General features: G+C 42.6%; 1 protein-coding gene across 2 annotated transcripts in view; it reads right to left on the minus strand.

The window, feature by feature from the left end:
* Positions 1–21,654, minus strand: part of GRIN2A (glutamate ionotropic receptor NMDA type subunit 2A) — a 433,676-nt gene that overhangs the window by 79,625 nt on the left and 332,397 nt on the right. For both annotated transcript variants that reach the window (XM_069569483.1, XM_069569485.1), the window contains 4 exons: positions 16,680–16,885; positions 7,325–7,493; positions 7,089–7,242; positions 696–821 (listed from right to left, as the gene is read on the minus strand). In XM_069569483.1, coding sequence (XP_069425584.1) covers positions 696–821; positions 7,089–7,242; positions 7,325–7,493; positions 16,680–16,885 — 655 coding nt within the window. The remainder of the gene's footprint in view (positions 1–695; positions 822–7,088; positions 7,243–7,324; positions 7,494–16,679; positions 16,886–21,654) is intronic.

The following is a 21,654-nucleotide window of genomic DNA, read 5'->3' on the forward strand; positions in this document are numbered from 1 at the left end:
TGGCATCCTTCTGATACCATTTACTTAGAATGTGTTGTGCATTGAGAAAAATTCACTCAAAATTGTGTGCTGTGTTTATGCATAAGGCTCAGGTGTGATCCTCTTAATAAGTTATAGCCAATGAATGCATCCCAATTCAATTTTCTGCTTACTGATTGCCACTTTATCAAGTACTAATGCACTAAAGTCAGGCATTTTCAAGAGGAAAATGTAACCAGGGAAAATCACCATTTTATCATTATATTTATCATCAAACAAATGAGAGAGCACAATTCAGAAGTTTAGAGAATGTTCTTAACCCAGATTCTATAAAACCATTTTCTTTGCATAGACTGAAGTTGCGACTCAATAGTGGTTTTAACATTTCTTTTGATGCACATTTTGAAAGCTAATTGCCAGAAAAAACTGCTTCAAATAAGCTTTCTCAACAAATACCAGCAGTATTTACCTAACAACTACTGACTCCACATTATAGCAAGCTTAAAAATGTCTCATGTTTTAAGTCTTGTCCTTCTTTTCCATTGAAGGGACTAACCCGTACCTGGATGGCATTGCACGTAGAATTAATGACACAGCATCATTAATACAATGGTATAGCAAGGTAGTGTAGGATCATGTGTTCTAAATCTGAAATCTTCACTGAAAGTCAATTAAATGGCATCAACTTTGAATCATGCATATGAAGACAGCCTCACCTTTCCCTTTGGCTAGGTTTCTGTTGTATCCAACAGGACTGAAGTATTCAAAGACGAAGACAGCTATGGCAGAGACAATGAGCAGCATCACAAACATCATCACCCAGACGGAGGCGCTGAATGGTTCTACAGATAAAAGAGGCCAGAGGGATGGAGACATGATCAGTTATGCGATCAGCTACTCCTCCTCACAACCGGGGCAAGCAGGAAGCCTCGAGGTCCATTTTCAGATTCACTGAGAAACCCACTCTGGTATGAATTTCATCTTTCAAAAGAAGCTGTCATTGTGTCCTGTTTGACCCTTGGTGACCCCATGGGTTGTAGCCCACTAGGCTCCTCTATCCATGGGATTCTCCAGGCAAGAATGCTGGAGTGGGTTGTCATTTCCTCCTCCAGGGGATCTTCCCGACCCAGGGATTGAACATGCATCTCCTGCATTGGCAGGCAGATTCTTTACCACTGAGACACCTAGGAAGCCCTTGCCATTGCTTATTCATACATTTAAATCATTCTCTACTTTACAAAATACTTGAGGTATTTTATAAGACTGCATACAATAGGATAAAAATAGAGAAGAGCATATGACATTTTACAAACCAGGTCAAGGATAATAAAAACAAAATAGAATGATAAAACCAAAGGAGAAAGTGAAAATGCAAATAAAGAGGCCACAGGGTCATAGGTAATTATAGCATCATCCAGGGAACCAAAGCTAAAGAGAAACAAGACTAGACTTGAATAGTCAACCACAATGCTTCTGCAAACCAGCATGAGTTTTATTTTCATTTTTATCCTAACACGCTGGAGGGATGATGTGTGGGGAACCCCAGAAGTAAAGGGAGAATTATAACCTGCAAGAAAAGGTCATAAAATTATGGGAGTGACAAGAATATGGGAGAGTCACAGTCTGCCCCCTCTGCTATTACTCTCTTCCTTTTACCTTCTGCTTTAGACAGATGAGATCTCTACAATTCAAAAATCTTGTTGAGGTTGGTAATGGGATTCAATGCAATTGAAAAGTCATTTGAGGATATTACAGTCACACGATAATTCAATGAGAACACATCGCTGAAGATAGAGGCAATGAGGTAGTAGATGGATGGATGGTTATTTCCCCTAAAAATAGTTTTCATCAGTTCATTTTCGTGTGGGTGTCTCAGAAGGATAGGGCGAGACACAGGGTTCTAAATCTCAGATCATTTTAGAAAGATAGGAGATATTATGTAAAATAAATTAATGTTTTTATTAAAACTGAACAAGAATATGAAACTGAGCTGAATGGAGCCATTTTATCCATGTATGACATAGATTGCTAGAAAATCAACTGAGAATAACATTTTTAAAATGAACATATCTTTACCTGATCGCATTTGGGAAAAAACTGCCCTTGGATGCCAATGAACTTAGAATTTTTTCATCATGAGCAAATATTTTCTAAGAATAAAATACAAAAAGCATAGTAATACCTCTGGAATAATAGACATTTTATTATTTTTGAATTTTTTCTAATGAAGCTAGTAATAATAATAAAGAACCAGGCTGATAGCAGGCCACCATTTTATTAAAGTCTGTGATTACTTAACACAGATCATCACAAATTCCAATGTAATGAGCTTATAATATATAATAAAAAGTTAATATGTCTGAAGCTTTGACTATATTGAATAATTTTAAAACCTGAAGGGATAATTTGTAATGCAGTTTGATAGGGCAAATACATTAAGAAGCAATAGGTACAAACACAACTTACTTGACTTAAATATACAAAATGAGCTCAAAGAAATTAATAAGACTATAACTGAAATTTATCTTATTTTTAACTTGAGTACAAATCACATCATGTCCCTGAAATCAAAGCAATTTGGTAATGAGGTTTATTCAAAAAGGAAGAGACATAAATGAAAAATTAGGAGGTTAAAAATTACTTAATATTCAAGAATAGAGATGTTAAAGTAATTCTCCAAGTTGGATGAGCTAATGGCATAGTGTGTCTTACCAGAGGACAATCATTGTAATGAGTAAAGGAGCATACATGTGTAAAGTATTTGGTGGTGTGTTTTGCACTGTGTATGCTCAGTGGCTTCAGTTGTCCCCGACTCTGTGTGACCCCATGGGCTGTAGCCTGCCGGGCTCCTCTCTCTATGGGATTTTCCAGGCAAGAATACTGGAGTGGGGAGCCATGCCCTCCCCTAGGGGATCTTCCCGACCCAGAGATCGAACCTGTCTGTATTGCAGGAAGATTCTTTACCACTGAGCCATCAGGGAAGCCCTTGAACACTGTATACACATAACAAATTAAATGGAATAGCTGCTTGGGTGGTGGTGGGTGCGGTGGGGTGCTGTCCAGGGTCCTGAAAAAGGAATACTAGTTTAAAACGTTGGTGTTTATTTGCTAAGACGTCTCACATAACTCACTGGAGCGTCTCACAAAACTCAAGAAACTAGTTTACTCAGTATGCTGCTGCTGCAGCTAAGTCACTTCAGTCGTGTCCGACTCTGTGTGACCCCATAAATGGCAGCCCACCAGGCTCCCCCATCCCTGGGATTCTCCAGGCAAGAACACTGGAGTGGGTTGCCATTTATTTACCCATTAATCACAAGGAATGTTAAAAGGTATGAATCAACAGCCAGATGGAAAGATATATAGGACAAGGTTTGGGGAAAAAGCGTGGAGTTTCTATGCCCTCTCCAGGCACACTGCTCTCCCCACACTTTCACATGCTCAGCAACCTAGTAGCTGTCCCTTTGGATTCTTATGGAACCTTCATCACATAGCTGTTTGTGGGCTCACTCACTAAGTCATGTCCAACTCTTTGGGACCCCATGGACTGTAGCCTGCCTGGTTCCTCTGTCCATGGGATTCTCTGGGCAAGAATACTGGAGTGGATTTCCATTTCTTTCTCCAGGGGATCCTCCTGGCTCAGGGATTGAACCCTCACCTCCTGCATTGCAGGCACATTCTTTCCCACTCAGCCACCAGGGAAACTCAGTTTAAAATATGCATACTTGTTAATCTGATAACTTCTTTTCTCTGAGGGTAATGAGGACATTATTAAAAATATTAGGGGAAATCCTCCCTGAATTCTTGTACTCACAGGGCAGAATCTGAAAGACTGCAGTGAACTTCATAGGGCCCCTGATATGTCCCAATCACTAAACTGTTCAGAAAATCAGATGGAAAATGATCAAACAGCTTATCCCAGATGTTTTCTCACTTCGAAGTGATGACATCTGTCACTTGACTAATGAGCATGACAGATTCTGCTGTAGAATTCTGGTTTCAGGTACCCATGAAGGGATGGCTATTTCCATACACCACACACACACACACACACACACACACACACACACTCACACACCACAACAAAGCAAATCATTAGAACAATGGTGGGGCTTCCCAGGTGGCACTAATGGTAAAGAATCCGCCTGCCAATGCAGGAGACGCAAGAGACGTGGGTTTGATCCTCAATCCCTGGTGTAGGCAACTCACTCCAGTATTCTTGCCTGGAGAATGCCATGGACAGAGGAGCCTGGCAGCTACAGCCCATGGGGCCGCGGAGAGTTGGACTTGACTGAGTGGCTGAGCACACAGGGCAGTCAAGAGCTGCCATCTGTTGGGCCTACGATGTGACCCAGAAATATTTTGAGATAACTCTGGATTACTTTCTCTACTGGCTTAAAACAGATTCAACATCTGTCTGTGAAGGAACTTTAATCCAGAAGAGACTCCAGCTCAGTATGTCTGTGGATCAAAGATGCTAACCTTCTTGGAAAGTCTTTAGAGCTAACTGAATGGAAACATTGCGAGAGATGTCATCTTTGTCCTTGAAGAGTCACTGGTTACATTTTCACACAAAAGCTCAGAGGCATTACCTACAAGTGTTTCCGATGTGAGTTAATGGAGTTTTCGGAGGAGAGAGAATAGGAAATAATGAAGAGCAATGCAATCAGATTGCGAATGTTTGGCTCTTCCAGATGACTGAGCCAGTGAATGGAAAAATGTAGCTTAGCATGGTTCATTATGGCTTTCAAAACCTGCAGATAATGACCGTAAATGAGGGGGTGCAAGTCAATCGAATAGGGATGCAATTTGGTGACTAGGAAGAATATTAAGCCTACTGTGTAAAAACAGCATTGAAAACAGATTCCTCTGCTTACAATTTATCTTTTAAGGTGCAGTAGGAAGAGTGGGGTGGAAAAGAGATTTATTTAAGTTGAGCAAAAATACTTGACTTTTACGGAAATGTTCTACTAATGCAGGTAAAGATAAAAATCTAGGGAAACTGGGTTGAGACCAGATTCAATATCAGTGACCCATATTTACAAGGCAAATCAGTTGATATATTTTTTTTTCCTCTTTGATTGAAGTGGATCAAAATTTCTCTGTAGCTCACTAAGGAGATGAATGGATAGTTCGTGATAAGAAACAGATCTCTTTCCATTTCTTTCATGAAATCCCTTCCTCCAACCCTTTCTTAACCTCCAGGGCCCAAGATTTCTGTTAAAGGATCCAACAGGGAGTAGTGAGAAAATGATTAGGGTGACTAATGTGAGAGTATATCTGATAACTACGAACAGTCTGCTCATGTTGTCAATGTCAGTGAGTAGTATTTTTCATGATACATTGAGGCTCCTTTATTAAGATATGGGCATCACTAGCCATATCAGAAAGTGAAAAAGTGTTAATCGCTCAGTCATGTTCAACTCTTTGTGATCCCATGGACTGTAGCCCACCAGACTCCTCTGTCCGTGGAATTCTCCAGGCAAGAATATTGGAGTGGGTTGCCATTCCCTTCTCCAGGGACCTTCCTGACCCAGGGATCAAACTCATGCCTCGTGCATTGCAGGCAGATTCTTTACTGTCTGGTCCATATCAGACAAGGCCCAAAAGGAACCTAATGAGGTGTGTATTTGTCAAGGTCCATGTTACTCCAACAAAGGTTACAAAAATTGAGGTGAATGCAAAATCAAATCCAGTGAGTGGTAAGGATTTCAACAGCTTAAGTGGATTATCAAAAATGAAAACAGTAAATCCGTATGTGTCTGTGAGTCAGGCAGTATCCAGAATCCTGTTAGTCAATATTTCACTCAAGAGAATGAAGCACAGATGCTAACACCACATATGAATAAAGACAGTGGAAGGGTAAGATTAGGGGCTAGGGGCTAGTGTCCACAAATTGGTCCTCATCTGCATTTCAGTTCTCTAATAAAGCTTTTTTTTTGAAAAAAATGTAAGAAATTCACTTAACCCTAGAAAGTAAAGTGGAAGTGTTAGTGTCCAGCTCTTTGTGATCCCACAGACTGTAGCCCACCAGGCTCCTCTGTCCATGGGATTCTCCAGGCAAGAGTACTGGAGTGGGTAGCCATGCCCTTCTCCAGAGAATCTTCTCGACCCAGGGATCAAACCTGGGTCTCCTGCATTGCAGGCGGATTCTTTACTGCATGAATCACCGGGGAAGCCCACTTGACCCTAATCTGTTTTCTCTTTCTCATGCAGTTTTCTTACGGTGTCAGTGTTTGTCTCAACCTTTCCAAATCTGGAAGGTTATATGGGAATGCCAAGGGGAAGTTAATCTGAACCCTATGATCTTTAAGACAGCCACTTTCAAAACCTATTTATGATGACAAAACATTCAGCACAATGATTTCCTTTAAAGAAAAGATTTAAAATGCTTGGCTACGTCCCATGCAGTTTCATCTACACCAGCCAGGCTACTGAAAGCATAGGTGCTAAAGAAAACTAGATGATAGAAAAAAATTGGTTTAAAAAGCACAAACCTTTAACTTAAAAACATAAATTTATGAGGTAGTTAAAAGGAGAGTAAGAAGAATTTCCTCCCTTATAAACCATTCAGCTTTAAAGGATAGTCACATTTAAAATATGATTCCATTAATTTTAAAATGGTATATCCTCTTCAGACCGCTTCTGTTTTGTTTGTCGGAGTCCTGGTATAAATCATCGCACAGTCATCATTATTTTTACTCTCACATCCAGTAAATAAATGACTGTCATTCTAATGAGGGATGGAGGATGGGTATGTGGCTGCTAAATAAAAGTTTATGAGCTGACTTAAATTAACTGTGGGCCGACAGGTTTATTTTTTAAATGCTTTCAAGGCTCTAAGCAATATATCTCCTAATCTATATTCTACACCATCAAGGGCAGTATCGGAATATGTGATTGTATTTTTAGCGGCTATTTCCAAGTTAAAGATAAATGAAAGATGTTAACCGGTGGAAAAATCGGGATAATTCAAATGCAAGACGCTTTCAATATGCTCATGTGGTTAAACGGAACTGAACAAGGTCCTAACTGGTCCTGTCATTTGAGCAAACAAGACAGAATAGCTGACTCCCGACAGGAAGGCAACAGTGGCTATGAAGTTCACATACCTAGAAAAGCAGAAGGTGAGACGGTGCCGTTACTTCTGGAAACCATGACGCTGATTCCCGTCTCCACGAAGGGCACAGAGAAATCCACCACTTCGGAACGCTCCTCGTTGATGGTGAGCGAGCCGACAGCCATGACCGCCCGATGGTAGACCACCTGGACGGAAGGCCGAAAAGAGAGCCATCTGTGCCCATCCTTCCCGCCGCCCCGAGGGCCCCGGGGGTGGAGGGGGACTCACCTCCCCAATCATCCCATTCCACACGTTGTTCACTTTTTTGCCGTGCTTCCCGTTGGTCACCAGGTAAAGGTCATAGGTGAACTTCACCGTTCTGGAAAGCTTCTTGAGGATATCGATGCAGAAGCCCTTGCAGCACTTTTTAACGTTCATGCCTTCGTTGGTCGAATTGCTGCAGAGACAACCCCGGGACGGCAGAGGGTGAGTCGTGGGAAATGTGCTCACGGTCATCATCTACACTGTTCCGCCATTTTTCACACGGGAAATTGAGGCTTAAAATGAGGAAGTGGCTTTTCCAAGGACAAGCAGTAGGTGTATGACCGCAGAAACAGAAAGTGTTCCTAATGATGACAGTAATTGTGACAACATGTAATGTTTACTGAGTATTTATTATTTGCTAGGCACTGTGATAAATGCTTCATATTAATTCTTGGATTAATCTTCATGACATTTCTCTTAATTAGGTAGTATTCAGATCCCCATTGTACAGATGAGAATTACTACCTCTTAGTTTTTAGAGCTTGTAAGACATCAAACCGCTTTAGATCCGTTTAGTCATCTGATCTAAACTGAATTCTTTAAAAAAAAAAAAAACGGTGAAAAATGGAGGAGAGGAAGACATGAAATTACCAGAGCAAGGAGAGTTTTGCCTTATTCTTTCACTAAAGATAGAGGTTAGCAACCAAAGGGGAGAAAAATGGGTGCCTTACCTCCTTAAGAAAGGCACTTTCCTTGCTGAAGAAAACTAGGAATTCTCAGCTAAGAATCAGGAGACCTGGGGTCTACGCTGTGCCTGAGTCTATCAACTTAATATTTCTTGATTGAGTCATATGTCAAATGAAGGCTCATTCATAACATTTTCCCTACATGGCAGGAAGGGTAAACAGTGACACTATTAAATAGCAATGCCCTTCATCAGGAAAAAGCCCTATTAAAATACAGAAGGCATTGATTGCTGTCTTAAGACCTATCCAAACCTACCCAGGTTACACTTGTTGCTTTGTACCAGCCACTGTGCTTTATTTACTTGACCAAGTCATACTCAAAGGACACCCACAGCAAAACCAGAAATGCTTTTAAAAGGGGGAGGAAACTGAGGTCTTCCTAATTGATAATAAAAACTATTTTAACAACTCATGTGGGAGGATCAGGACCTCTCTGGGCAATGCACTTGGCTCCACCTTGCTCTGGGGCGTTCGATTCGCACGAGGCTCTGATGCTGACATATGCCTGTCACGGGGTCTGCGCTGCCTGAATATTCCATTGTTGGCACATCTTAAGTACTAAAATGAACTGTTGCCGAAGCACTAAAATGATGTTTACAGAATTCTAACAGCATCATAGGAAAATACTTATGTTTCCATATCACATGAGAAAAGGAGGTTACACAGTGATACATACAGAATAGTCAAAGCGATATAAAAACAAATGAGCTTATGATGTAGTTGGATGGAAAAACAATGAAATAGGAAGCAGAGCTATTTTTGAATGGTAAGACATGTCTTTCTTTTTTCATATTTTTAGTCCCCCCACCAAGTTGTCTGGAGTGAGTATATACCATATACGTAATTGGCTAACCACACACACATATTAAGCACCATTGGTATACATCTATACCCAAGAATATGGGTAGATTTGACAGTCTAACTTTGAGTAATGGAAGTGAGTTCCAGAATGAAACCTTCCCCGTCCCCAGTGTTTTCTTTATCTCAGGGTCACAGATCACCCATCCTAAACTGCTGTCTTCTCCACTGCCCCTGCCGATCCTGTTTTTGAGTTCTGCTCAACTGACTTGCATCTGCCAGCCAGAACCACCACAGAGACCTCACTCTCCAGCCTTGAGGCTGGGCAACCTGCTCGGGCCCTGCTGCCCTCAGCCTGGGGGCTGGGGGAGGCCACACCGCATATATTTACAGATGACGGATGGTTGGGGGACTTAATTCTGTAATACAACAGGAAGTAGGGACCTTTCCTCTCTCCACCAATTTCCCAGAGCAGAAAGGGTCAAGCTGGAGTTGCGACTGCCATAAATAGAGAAGCATGTCCTAAGTACATTCAATTAATGGCATGTCCAAATATGATTTTCTTCTTGGTATCTATGGCTCTTGGAAAAACATGCCCATATCAAATTCTCTATTTTTCTCTTTGGCCACTATAGGCTGTGCATCAGTGCCTCTTTAGCACCTCTTTCCATCTGTATCCCCTTCATTCTCTGCTTCTTCCCTTATTCTATTAGTCTTTTGCTTCACCTGGGACAATCTGGACAGGAGTTAAGGTTTAAGGTTCAAGGTGACAGCCATATCGGGGCCTTGCTGCTTCTTTGACCTCACTGGGAACCTCAGTCAGTCTCCAAGCTAATTATTCCCCAAGTTCCCTAACACTTAGTGCATTCTAGATCCCAGTGGTCACTGATGTATTTTCACCCCACAAGCACCCCTGAGTAGCTACTCCCTGTAAAGACAGGGAACGAGATCCTGGGGACGTGGAGTGAAAAAGACAAGCAGAAAGTGCGCTAGTTGGATTGAACATGGAAACGATGCGAACACAGACCACAGTGGGGACTCGCACTGGTTCTATCACAGACCTTGAGTGCATGTGGAGGGGGCGTGACAACGACCCAGACATCTGAGAGTCTCCGTTCTCTGCCATTACCCGGGAGACAGGGAGACTCATCAGAACATATACAGGGAGAGGGATCCAATGAATCATCAGTTCTCGGCTCTACCATTTCCCAGTGTGGCCAGTGGATGCGCCTGCAAGTCAGACAGAATTTCAAATCCTGGGTCTGCCCTTAACAAGCACGGAGATTCAGACGGGCCTCTTCATTCACAGACTTTGATTTACATACTCGTACGTGGAGAAAGCTGATACCAACCTTACATAATAGTTGGACAAATAAAGTATCTAAAGTACTTCTCACATAAGTGATTGAAAATACATTCCCTCTCTTCTCACCAGTGATTTGACAGTTTAGGGGATTAACTGCCAGTATAGCCATTTAATAGAAAGATATATTCATCTGAATGCAGAGTTCCAAAGAATAGCAAGGAGAGATAAGAAAGCCTCCCTCAGTGATCAATGCAAAGAAATAGAGGAAAACAACAGATGGGAAAGACTAGAGAGCTCTTTAAGAAAATTAGAGATATAAAGGGAACATTTCACGCAAAGATGAGCACAATAAAGGACAGAGACAGTATGGCCTTAACAGAAGCAGAAGATATTAAGAAGAGGTGGCAAGAATACACAGAAGAACTATACAAAGAGGATCTTAATGACCCAGATAACCATGATGGTGTGATCACTCACCTAGAGCCAGACATCCTGGAGTGCAGTCAAGTGGGCCTTAGGAAGTATCACTATGAACAAAGCTAGTGGAGGTGACGGAATTCCAGCTGAGCCATTTCAAATCAGCAACTTATGCAGCTCAATTCCAGAAAAATAAATGACCCAATCAAAAAATGGGCCAAAGAGCTAAATAGACACTTCTCCAAGGAAGACATACGGATGGCTAACAAACACATGAAAAGATGCTCAACATCACTCATTATCAGAGAAATGCAAATCAAAACCACAATGAGGTACCATTTCACACCAGTCAGAATGGCTGCAATCCAAAAATCTGCAAGCAATAAATGCTGGAGAGGGTGTGGAGAAAAGGGAACCCTCTTACACTGTTGGTGGGAATGCAAACTAGTACAGCCACTATGGAGAAGAGTGTGGAGATTCCTTAAAAAACTGGAAAGAGAACTGCCTTATGACCCAGCAATCCCACTGCTGGGCATACACACTGAGGAAACCAGAATTGAAAGAGACACATATACCCCAATGTTCATTGCAGCACTGTTTATAATAGCCAGGACATGGAAGCAACCTAGATGTCCATCAGCAGATGAATGGATAAGAAAGCTGTGGTACATATACACAATGGAGTATTACTCAGCCATTTGAAAAGAATACATTTGAATCAGTTCTAATGAGGTGGACGAAACTGGAGCCGATTATACAGAGTGAAGTAAGCCAGAAAGAAAAACACCAATACAGTATACTAACACATATATATGCAATTTAGAAAGATGGTAATGCTAACCCTGTATGCGAGACAGCAAAAGAGACACAGATGTATAGAACAGACTTTTGGACTCTGTGGGAGAGGGAGAGGGTGGGATGATTTGGGAGAATGGCATTGAAACATGTATACTATCATGTTAGAAACGAATTGCCAGTCTAGGTTCGATACAGGATACAGGATACTTGGGGCTGGTGCACTGGGATGACCCAGAGAGATGATATGGGGAGGGTGGTAGGAGGGGAGTTCAGGATTGGGAACTCATGTACACCCGTGGCGGATTCATGTCAAAGTATGGCATAACCATTAAAGCATTGTAAAGTTAAAAAAAAAAAAAAGATTGCAAAAAAAAAAAAAAGATGATGCTATGAAAGTGCTGCTTTCAATAAGCCAGCAAATTTGGAAAACTCAGCAGTGGCCACAGAACCGGAAAAGACCAGTTTTCACTGTAAACCCAAAGAAGGGCAATGCCAAAGAATGCTCAAACTACCACACAATTGCACTCATCTCACATGCTAGCACAGTAATGCTCAAAATTCTACAAGCCAAGCTTCAACAGTATGTGAACCAAGAAGTTCCAGATGTTCAAGCTGGATTTAGAAAAGGCAGAGGAACCAGATATTAGATTGCCAACATACACTGGATCACAGAAAAAGCAAGAATTTCCAGAAAAACTTCTGTTTCATTGACTACACTAAAGCCTTTGACTGTGTAGATCACAACAAACTATGGATAATTCTTAAAGAGATGGGAATACCAGACCACCTTACCTGCATCCTGAGAAACCTGTATGGAGGTCAAGAGCCAAACATGGAAAAATGGACTGGTTCCAAATTGGGAAAGGAGTATGTTAAGGCTGTATATTGTCACCCTGCTTATTTAACTTATATGTAAACTACATCATGCAAAATGCTGGGCTGGATGAAGCACAAGCTGGGATCAAGATTTCTGGGACAAATATCAACCTCAGGTATGCAGATGACACCACACTTATGGCAGAAAGTGAAGAGGAACTTAACAGCCTCCTGATGAAAGTGAAAGAGGAGAGTGAAAAAGTGGCTTAAAACTCAACATTCAAAAAACTAAGATCATGGCATCTGGTCCCATCACTTTATGGCAAATAGATGGGGAAACAATGGAAACAGTGAGAGACTTTACTTTCTTGGGCTCCAATATCACTGCAGATGGTGACCACAGCCATGAAATTAAAAAATGCTTGCTCCTTGGAAGAAAAGCTATGACAAACCTAGACAGCATATTAAAAAGCGGAGACATTATTTTGCTGACGAAAGTGTCTAGTCAAAGCTATGGTTTTTCCAGTAGTCATGTATGGACGTGAGAGCTGGACCATAAAGAAGGCTGAATGCCAAAGAATTGATGCTTTTGAACTGTGGTATTGTAGAAGACTCTTGAGAGTCCCCTAGACTGTAAGGAGATCAAACCAATCCATCCTAAAGGAAATCAATCTTGAATATTCATTGGAAGGACTGATACTGAAGCTGAAGCTCCAATTCTGGCCATCCAATGGGAAGAGCTGACTCACTGAAAAAGACCCTGATGCTGGGAAAGTAGGAAGGCAGGAGTAGAAGGGCACAACAGAGGATGAGATGGCTTGGATGGCATCACTGACTCAGTGGAGATGAATTTAGGCAAGCTCTGGGAGATGGTGAAGGGTAGGAAAGCCTAGCATGTTGCAGTCCATGGTATTGCAAAGAGTCGGACACAACTAAGCTACTGAGCAACAACAAATAGCCATTTATCCCTACATATCAAATTAGATAATTGTTCCTCAATTTTCTATTCATGTCTTAACACTCAACTAAAGCAGATTAGAAGAAAAGTCCGGTTTCTCAGCTCATTTCCTACTACCTGATTTTTTAGAAGACTGATCTGTGTTCTCAAGATCCCACCATTTGCCAGAAGTGATAGCCAAAGGGCTTTCCCTGAAAGAATATCTCCAAGAAAAATGAACACAATCATGTTGTCTAATGGGAGTTCTCAATGGAACCAATCACCCTGCCTCAAAGATGTTATCTTTAGGAAATACAATTGATTTAATCTGTATTACAGTGGGATTAATGGACCCTAGTTATTTTCCATTGCTTTCAGGTAAATCAAAGACACCTAGAAGCACAGTAAGCTTCTCACGTCACCAAGTGGGAAAAGAAAAACTGCAAGCCACCACCTTCCACACCACCACAAAATGTGAATTTGAACCAGTTAGTCGGTTTATATTGTTCAGTTGAAAAGTCGATTCTTTTAAAGACAGTAATATATCTGTAGGCTCATTTCCTCTAGACCGTGTGTCTCAGGACTTGGTGATCTACTGCTTTCAGCTCCAAGGCTTCTGATTTTAAAGACTTTAAACTGCAATGATCGAGTGTGAAGCATAAGAGGCCGGGCCTGACTGGCCTTACTGAAGCAGACGAGATATTGTTATTATAAAGGAGGTGCCCCAGTGGGGTTATACTCTTTGCTTCGTGTCAGCTACTCTGCTTTCTTCATCTGGACAAGTTCAAAGACCCAGTCCATCTGCTCAAAGAACACCCACCGAAGTCAAAACCTCCTTTGTCAACTTTCCCACGTAATCCCTTCTATTGGGTTCATTTGGTTTTTTTCCATGGAAACACTCTACCGAACTTCTTGGCCGATCCAATATCATTCCCCCACCCCCATCCCAAGCTCATTGCTTCCAAGTACTTCCTTCTGTTTCCCAAACTCGCCAATCTCTCTCTTCCCTCAAGGCCTTTTGCACCTGTCCTCTACCTGGCTGGCTCTTCCTCATTCATCACGTGCTTGGCTCCCTCTCCTCCCTTATATATCCCCATAAGCCTTACCTGCGCGAGCTGGAGGAGCCCCGCATACCTCCAGTTATCTCTGATGCCGCCACCTTACTCACATCTTTCACAGGGTTTATCCTAATATAGAGCTGCTCTGTTTCCTTATTGGCTGAGTTGGGTTTTTTTTTAACACTTGTGCAGGCCTTGACTGCAAGATTTGTCCTTATTTACTGATGCATCTCCCATGCCCAGCACAGTGACTAACACAGAAACTATGCTTCATGAGTATTTATTTATTGACTAATCTTTTCAGAATTTCAACCCTGAAGAGGCTGATGACTCCAAAAAAAGCCGATGATTACTTACTGAATAATCCATTCAGAATTTCAGCCCCAGAAAGGTTACTCATTGATAAAAATGTCTCCAAACCAAAATGCGCCTTCATCGTACATTTAGCAATCATATTTTTAAAAAATTACCTTTATCCAAAGCACTGAGCCGTGGGGATTTGCATCTCATATAATAATAACTGAGGTTGGAATTTGGCAGGTGGGAGGAAAAGTATCCATTCGCTCCTCAGTTCAGGCGTCATCAACACTGTGTGTCACGTTCTGTGCTTGTCACTGAGGGCACAGCTTAATACGCCACGTTCCCTACATTTAGACAGCTAATGACAGTGAAAGTAACAGTTGCTCAGTCATGCCCATCTCTTTTGCCACCCCATGGACTTTAGGGAATTCCATGGAATTCTCCAGGCAAGAATACTGGAGTGGGTTGCCATTTCTTTCTCGAGGGGATCTTCCTGACCCAGAGATCGAACCCAGGTCTCCTGCACTGTGGGCAGATTCATTACTGTCTGAGTCACCAGAGAAGCTAATACTCTGGGGAAAATATGGACACACTTAAAACCACAAAAACAAGTGAGACAGATAAACAAGAGAGGGCTACAGACTGGATGTTTATGCTCCTCTCAAATTCCTATATTGAAACCCTGATCCCCGCTGTGATGCTATCTGGAGGTGGGGCTTCGGGGGGGCAATTAGGTCGTGAGAGTGGAACCTTTCTAAATGGAAGCAGTGCCCTGATAAGAAGCAGCGGGCAAGAAGAAGACAGCCACGTGCAAACAAGAGGGTCCCCATCAGACACCAGACCTGCCGGCACCTGGACCGTGGACTTCCCCGCCTCCAGAACTGTGAGGCTGTTATTTAAGCCACCCTCTCGTGGGAATTCATCACAACAGCCTGAGTGAATTAAGAGACAGAGACAGATGCAGTACTGTGGAAGTAGGGAGAACCAGCCCAGCTTGGGGAGGAAGTGCTTCAGACTTGAAGGACAGACAAGCCAGGATTTTCCAGGCGAAAGAAGGCAATCGCAAAATGCTCAGAAAAAAAAAAAAAAGATTTCCATCCAATTACAGGCTTTGTCCTTTTGTGAATTCCCCACCAGGGTGGTATTTGTGTTTATGTTTGCATTACAAAGACTATAATCAGCATCTTGGACTCAGCCATGAAACTTTACAAGTCTCCAAAGGGTTTATAGATTAGGGAGAGCCCTTTGCCAGAGGCTCTGATTTAACTGTCAGTTTCTCTTTAATCATAATAAAAGAAGCAGCTTTGATGTGATGCTGGCTTTGCTGCTGATGACCAAGGAGACCTCCAGGAGATCAGTTCCACCTGGTTCACATCAGAAAGTCACTTGGAAGGGAGATGTTGACCCCAGTATGGAGAGAAGTTTTGAAAATACTGAGGAGTGTGGATCTGGAAACTAGAAAGGAGGTGGAAGGAAGTGGAAGGTATGGTTTGGGGGAGGGAGCAACCAGAAAAGAACAAAAGAAATAATTATTTTAGGAAGGACTGAAGGGGAGGGTTGATTCACCATATGGTTAAGAATATGGCAGTGGAGTCAGATGGCCCAGTGCTTGAGTCCTGTCTCTCTCATTTACTAGCTGAGCGGCTTTGAATGCGCTTCTTAGTCTTTCAGTAAACTCAGCTTTTATGGTGTTTAAAATGGGCAGAACCACAACCCCCCCCCCCCCATTACTGTTGTTGGAAATGAAATGAATGCAAACCAGCTGGTATAGTTCTACTCTTAAAAAAAATCTATTCTTATCTAATCTGATCTTATCTATTATAATAGAGTATGTTTTATATTACACTTCATTATTATTTTAGAGATATTGTTCTGTTGGTATCTCTAATTTTCTTGAAGAGATCTCTGGTTTTCCCCATTCCTTTGTTTTCCTCTGTTTCTTTGCACTGTTCACGTAGGAAGGCTTTCTTAGCTCTCCTTGCTAATCTTAGGGACTCTGCATTCACCTGGGTATATCTTTCCCCTTCTCCCTTGCTTTTCGCTTCTCTTCTTTTCTCAGCTATCTGTAGGGTGGCAAAGAGTCAGACACGACTTAGCGATGGAACAACAACAACAAGAGGTACTGTTGTTATCAGTGATACAGGCCATTGTAAAGGATTGGGCACGATCGGGCACGTTCAACCCACCGTACCCCCAGACTCACTTGATCTTGACAAACTTCCGGCACGGCACGGTGTTCCTCACACACGTCTCCGTCAGCGGGTCAATGTCTTCCACGATGACAAAGGGGGCCTCCTCGAGGGTGACGATGCTCAGATGGTTGTCGTCCGGCTCACAGTCGGAGAAGGACTTGTACCTGGGCCACACGGCATGCCTCAGGCTCAAGGTCTGGTTCTCCCACTTGCCCACCTGCGGCAAAAAGACAGAGACACGCTTGAGCTTTCCTGCACCACCGGCTTCTCAAAGGAGGAGTCCTCCCCCAGAAGAGGCATGGGAGAAGAAGTCCACCATCCTCGGGGCTTTTCCGTTACCTACCTCAACACACACATCTGTTGTACACTAAGAGAGATGGGGATAAAGGGGAAAGCAACTCTGTGCCCGGGACTCTCCCCAGACTGAGTAAATACAGGGCTGGAGACGAAGTACAGATGCTGTTAGAGCTCCCCAGCTGACTAACGTCCCCCCAGTGCTCAGGACCACTGATGTCATGAAAACAGCAACCAGGCTTCCCTGGTGGTCCAGTGGTTAAGAATCTGCAGGCCAGCGGGGGGAGACATGGATGGGTTCTATCCCTGATCCGGGACGATCCCACATACCACGGAGCAACGAAGCCCGTGAGCCACAGCTACTGAGCCTGCGCTCTAGAGCCTGGGAGCTGCAACTACGGAAGCTTGTGCACCTCGGATGCTCAGCAGCAAGAAAAGCCACAGCAATGAGACGCCCGAGCACTGCAACTGGGGAGCCGGCCCCGCTCGCTGCACCTAGAGAAGCCCGCTCAGCACTGAGGACCCAGCACGGCCAAAACTAGCCCAAAAGGAAAAAGGAAAAAGCAGGGACTTTTCCAGTTAGAGAGGTCTGGACTTAAATCCCCAGCTCTTGCCAGTTGCTAGCTGTACAACCCCAGGCAGGCTCTTAATCACGATGAACATCTGTTTTCTCATCTGTAAATAGACACAATTCCACCTACTTTATAAGGATGTCATGGGAATGAAACAAGGCATTTTGAGAAAAGCCTACAGCCCGATGCCTGGCAGGTATTAGGGACTGTGTAAACTCTTCCTGTAAGTATAGAAGAGAGACAGTGAGAGGGAGAGAAATTTAACAAGTGCTGAGAAAGAGAGAAAGAGGAAAAGGAAGAAGTCCAAGAGCAAAAGGGAGGGAGGTCTGGTGGGAGGATGAGAGCCTCCCTTCCAGCTCAGATGGGGTTCTATTTAAGTTGCAAATCAGGTGAGCTTTTATCAGTCAGGCACAGAGTGGAGACTTTCGCTGCTTAGCGAACACTGAGAGCTGTCAAAACAGAATCGATTGTGTTCCCTCCCTGCAGCAGCCGGCATCTTAGCGAAATCAAATTGAAGGCTGTATGTTTTGAACCTTAATGTTATTTGACAGCTTATTGGCACTCTTCGCATACACACGGGGGGAAAGCTGCCCCCAGCTTCGCACTTTCTCCTTCCTACTCCTGCTCCCACATGCAACTGCTTGACACCGCAGGTCAGCACTTCATTTGTAGCATCAACCTCAAGGAAAAATACCTCGTCAGAAGAGCTAAGTGCCGAGAGTCCGGGCTTGTCTCTGTTGACATGACCCTCTCATCTCTCCTCCTGTAATGTAAGTGTCACCAGAAATGAATCTCAGGCCCTTAAAGAGAATTCAGACACGCTGGACACCGGGAGAGGTGACGGGGTGTCGGGAGAGAAGGCAATCAGTCTGTTCTCAGAGATGACTTCAGCATCTGGACTGGAAAATGTTTGCTGCTTGTCGAGAAATGTGCCACGTGGCCAATTACAAAACTGCCCAGCTTCACGAATACCTTCCTTTTTAAGTTACGGAAGGCAGTAATTTGGACAAATAAACACATTCGTCGCCTCATGCTGTGATGTGTAACACAGGATAGAGAGAAAATGGAGCCCATCAAATCTGTCATTCATTCAACACAGATTTATTGAACGCTGGCTAGGTTGCTGGAATGTGCCTGAGAACAATGAGGGACAAAACTGATCACTTCCCTGCCTTCCAAGCCAACAATAACAAACATGCAAATAGAGGAAGAGATATTCAGGCTCTTCCTTTTGGAATATGCTACATCCATCTCTTTCTTTTCCATCTCTCTTGGAAAACTCAAACATAACCTTTAAGAGACTGGGTAGTTCAGTGGCCAAGACAATGGCTTTTGGAGTCAAATGGAACTAAATGCTGATCCTGGCTTCACCCATTAGCTAAGAAGCCTTGAAAAAGTGGCTTAACCTTTCTGAGCTTCGCTTTACCTGTAGAATGTGGATGGACACAGCATATGCTCTCAGGACAATAGTGAGCTTTGAATAAGCCAAAAATACACATGAAGTGCTTAGCACAGAATTTCCTTAGCATGTAACATACATGGCAGATACTATTACGTTATTAGCGTGGTTGTGCTAAGTTGCTGCTGACTCTTTGTGACCCTATGGGCTATAGGCCTTTCTGTCCATGGGATTCTCCAGGCAAGAATACTGGAGTGGGTTGCCATGCCCTCCTCCAGGGAACCTTTCTGACCCAGGGATTGAACCCATGTCTCTTATGTCCCCTGCATTGGCAGGCAGGTTCTTTACCACTAGCACCACCTGGGAAGTTAGCATGTAAGATATAGCTCAAATATGACTTAATTTGCAAAGGCATTCCCCTGTTCCCTGGTAATATAGAACATTGCTCCCAGCTCCCCCATAGCATTTGAAGCTATAATTATAACAATGTCACTTCTGAGCACTTCTATGTGCTAAGGAAATATGCCAATATTACCACTTTGTTTAATCCCCACAAATCCCATATGATAAAGATTATTACTCCAACACCACAGTTCAGGGAACTAAAGCACAGAGAAGTTATGCGACCTGCCCAAACTTGCACAGCTTTTTAAGTGGTGGAACCAGAGCTACACCATGGAATCATCTGAATCCAAAGGCATTTTCCCACTAGTGCTCCTAGTAACTGATCTACAGTAATCATGTTATTGCTCCAAGATCCTCTCTTCCTTGCAGAGACAACTCCTAAAATCCCAAGGTAACACACACAAATAGAGGCAAAGCCCGCTGAGTTAGCAGAATCTTCAGTGACGTCACTCACCACATCACATACTCTACACTGTGGGAGGCAGGCAAAAGTTCCAGCCCAAGGCTGACTCACAGAGAGACAGGCTACAAAGGTCTATGAGTCCCTGGAGTGCAGTAACTTCTGAGATCTTCTCTAAGTTCCTCCCTTCCTTCCCAACACATCTAAGTAAGCACCCATGGGTCAGCCAAGGAGGGTGGAAATATGCGGTGGGTGGAAAACTTGATCCAGAGCTGAAGCTGCTGTGTCAACATTGCCCTGGATCCTGAGAGCTTGCACCTCCTTCTCGGAGTCTGATGGGCTCCTGTTCCAAACACCAAAAGTCTCAACTCTTAAGATTTTTTCTAGCAGATTGGGGAGAAACAGACAATCTTCACTTTCCCCTCCTATATTCCTATTTACAAAGGGCTGTAATGATTCTGGGGTTTGTATACAGATTTAATAGAGATTCATTTACTCTGTAAATATTTACTGAGTGGTTTCTAGGTGTCAAGCACTGTGCTAGGCACCAAGGATACTATAGTGCAAACAGCAATATTTTTACTTGCATTGAATTTTTAGCCTAATTGGGAAGACACACATGAGTCAAATAATCATACAAGAATATATACATGCAAACTAGGAGGAAAAAAATAAAATATGGGTCTAAGATTGGAAAGAGTGAGAAAGAAATCCCAGAAGGCTTCCCCAAGGAGGTGGCACTTAAGCTGAGATTGGAAATCCAAGATGAAAGGATGAAAGGATGGAAGGGGGGCACTCCAGGCAGGCAGGGGCCAGATGATGTGAAGCTCTGTAGGTCCTATTAAGGAATTGAGATTTACCCTGAGAGTTAATCTAGTCTGTTATATGGAACAAAGAAAGAAATGCAGAAATCATGATGAATATGTGTCCAAACAATCTGCCTTAAAGTGGAAGCTCTTTACTTCCTCCATTCACTTTTTTCTTTTTTTTATGATGGAAAAATTTTAACTCATACAAAAGTAGAATAGTAGAATGGATCTCCATCTTCCCATTATCTAGCTTCATTCATGACCAACTCATGTCTCATTTATACTCCCAGCCACTCCTCTCATATAATACTGAAGGAAATCGCAGACATCATAACATTTCATTTACAAATCCTTAATTTGATTGAAACATTTAAATTTCCATTTGCCTAACAATATTATACCTTCACAATCTATATATTTATGTCTATGTTTCTTTAATTTAAATTTATTTATTTTAATTGGAGGCTAATTACTTTACAATATTGTATTGGTTTTGCCATACATTAACATGAATCCGCCACAGGTGTACACGTGTTCCCCATCCTGAACCCCCCTCCCATATCCCTCCCCGTACCACCCCTCTGTGTCTATGTTTCATTCATTAGATGGTGACACCTCAGTCTAGCAGGGATATGTATATACATTGGGTTGGCCAAAAGGTTTGTTCTGGTTTCTCCATAAGAAGGTATAAAAAACATAAGAAACATTTTGGCCAACCCAATATATTATATAAATATATGCATATTAATTGGTTTTTAGGTCTCCAGCTTCTAACTCAGGACCTGCCACAAAGGACTTAAGGGATAGCTGGTGATGGAAAGAATGAACATAGCACACGAGGCAGAGTCTGTAACATTGGATCCCAGTAGTTTGTATCAGTTAATCCCAAACTCCTAATTTCTTGCCTTTCCTCTTTGGTAAATTTGTTTCCCAAGTCTGTGAGTCTATTTCTGGCTTGTAGATAAGTTCATCTGTATCATTTTCTTTTTAGATTGCACATATGAGTGATAGGCTGTTTGTCCTTCTCTGATTTTCTTCACTTAGTGTGATAATATCTAGGTCCAGGGATTAATACGCATTATTCTTAGCACTTGGGGCTTCCCTGGT

The sequence above is a fragment of the Ovis canadensis genome, chromosome 24, assembly GCF_042477335.2.
Source record: "Ovis canadensis isolate MfBH-ARS-UI-01 breed Bighorn chromosome 24, ARS-UI_OviCan_v2, whole genome shotgun sequence".
In the NCBI taxonomy this organism is placed as follows: domain Eukaryota; kingdom Metazoa; phylum Chordata; class Mammalia; order Artiodactyla; family Bovidae; genus Ovis; species Ovis canadensis.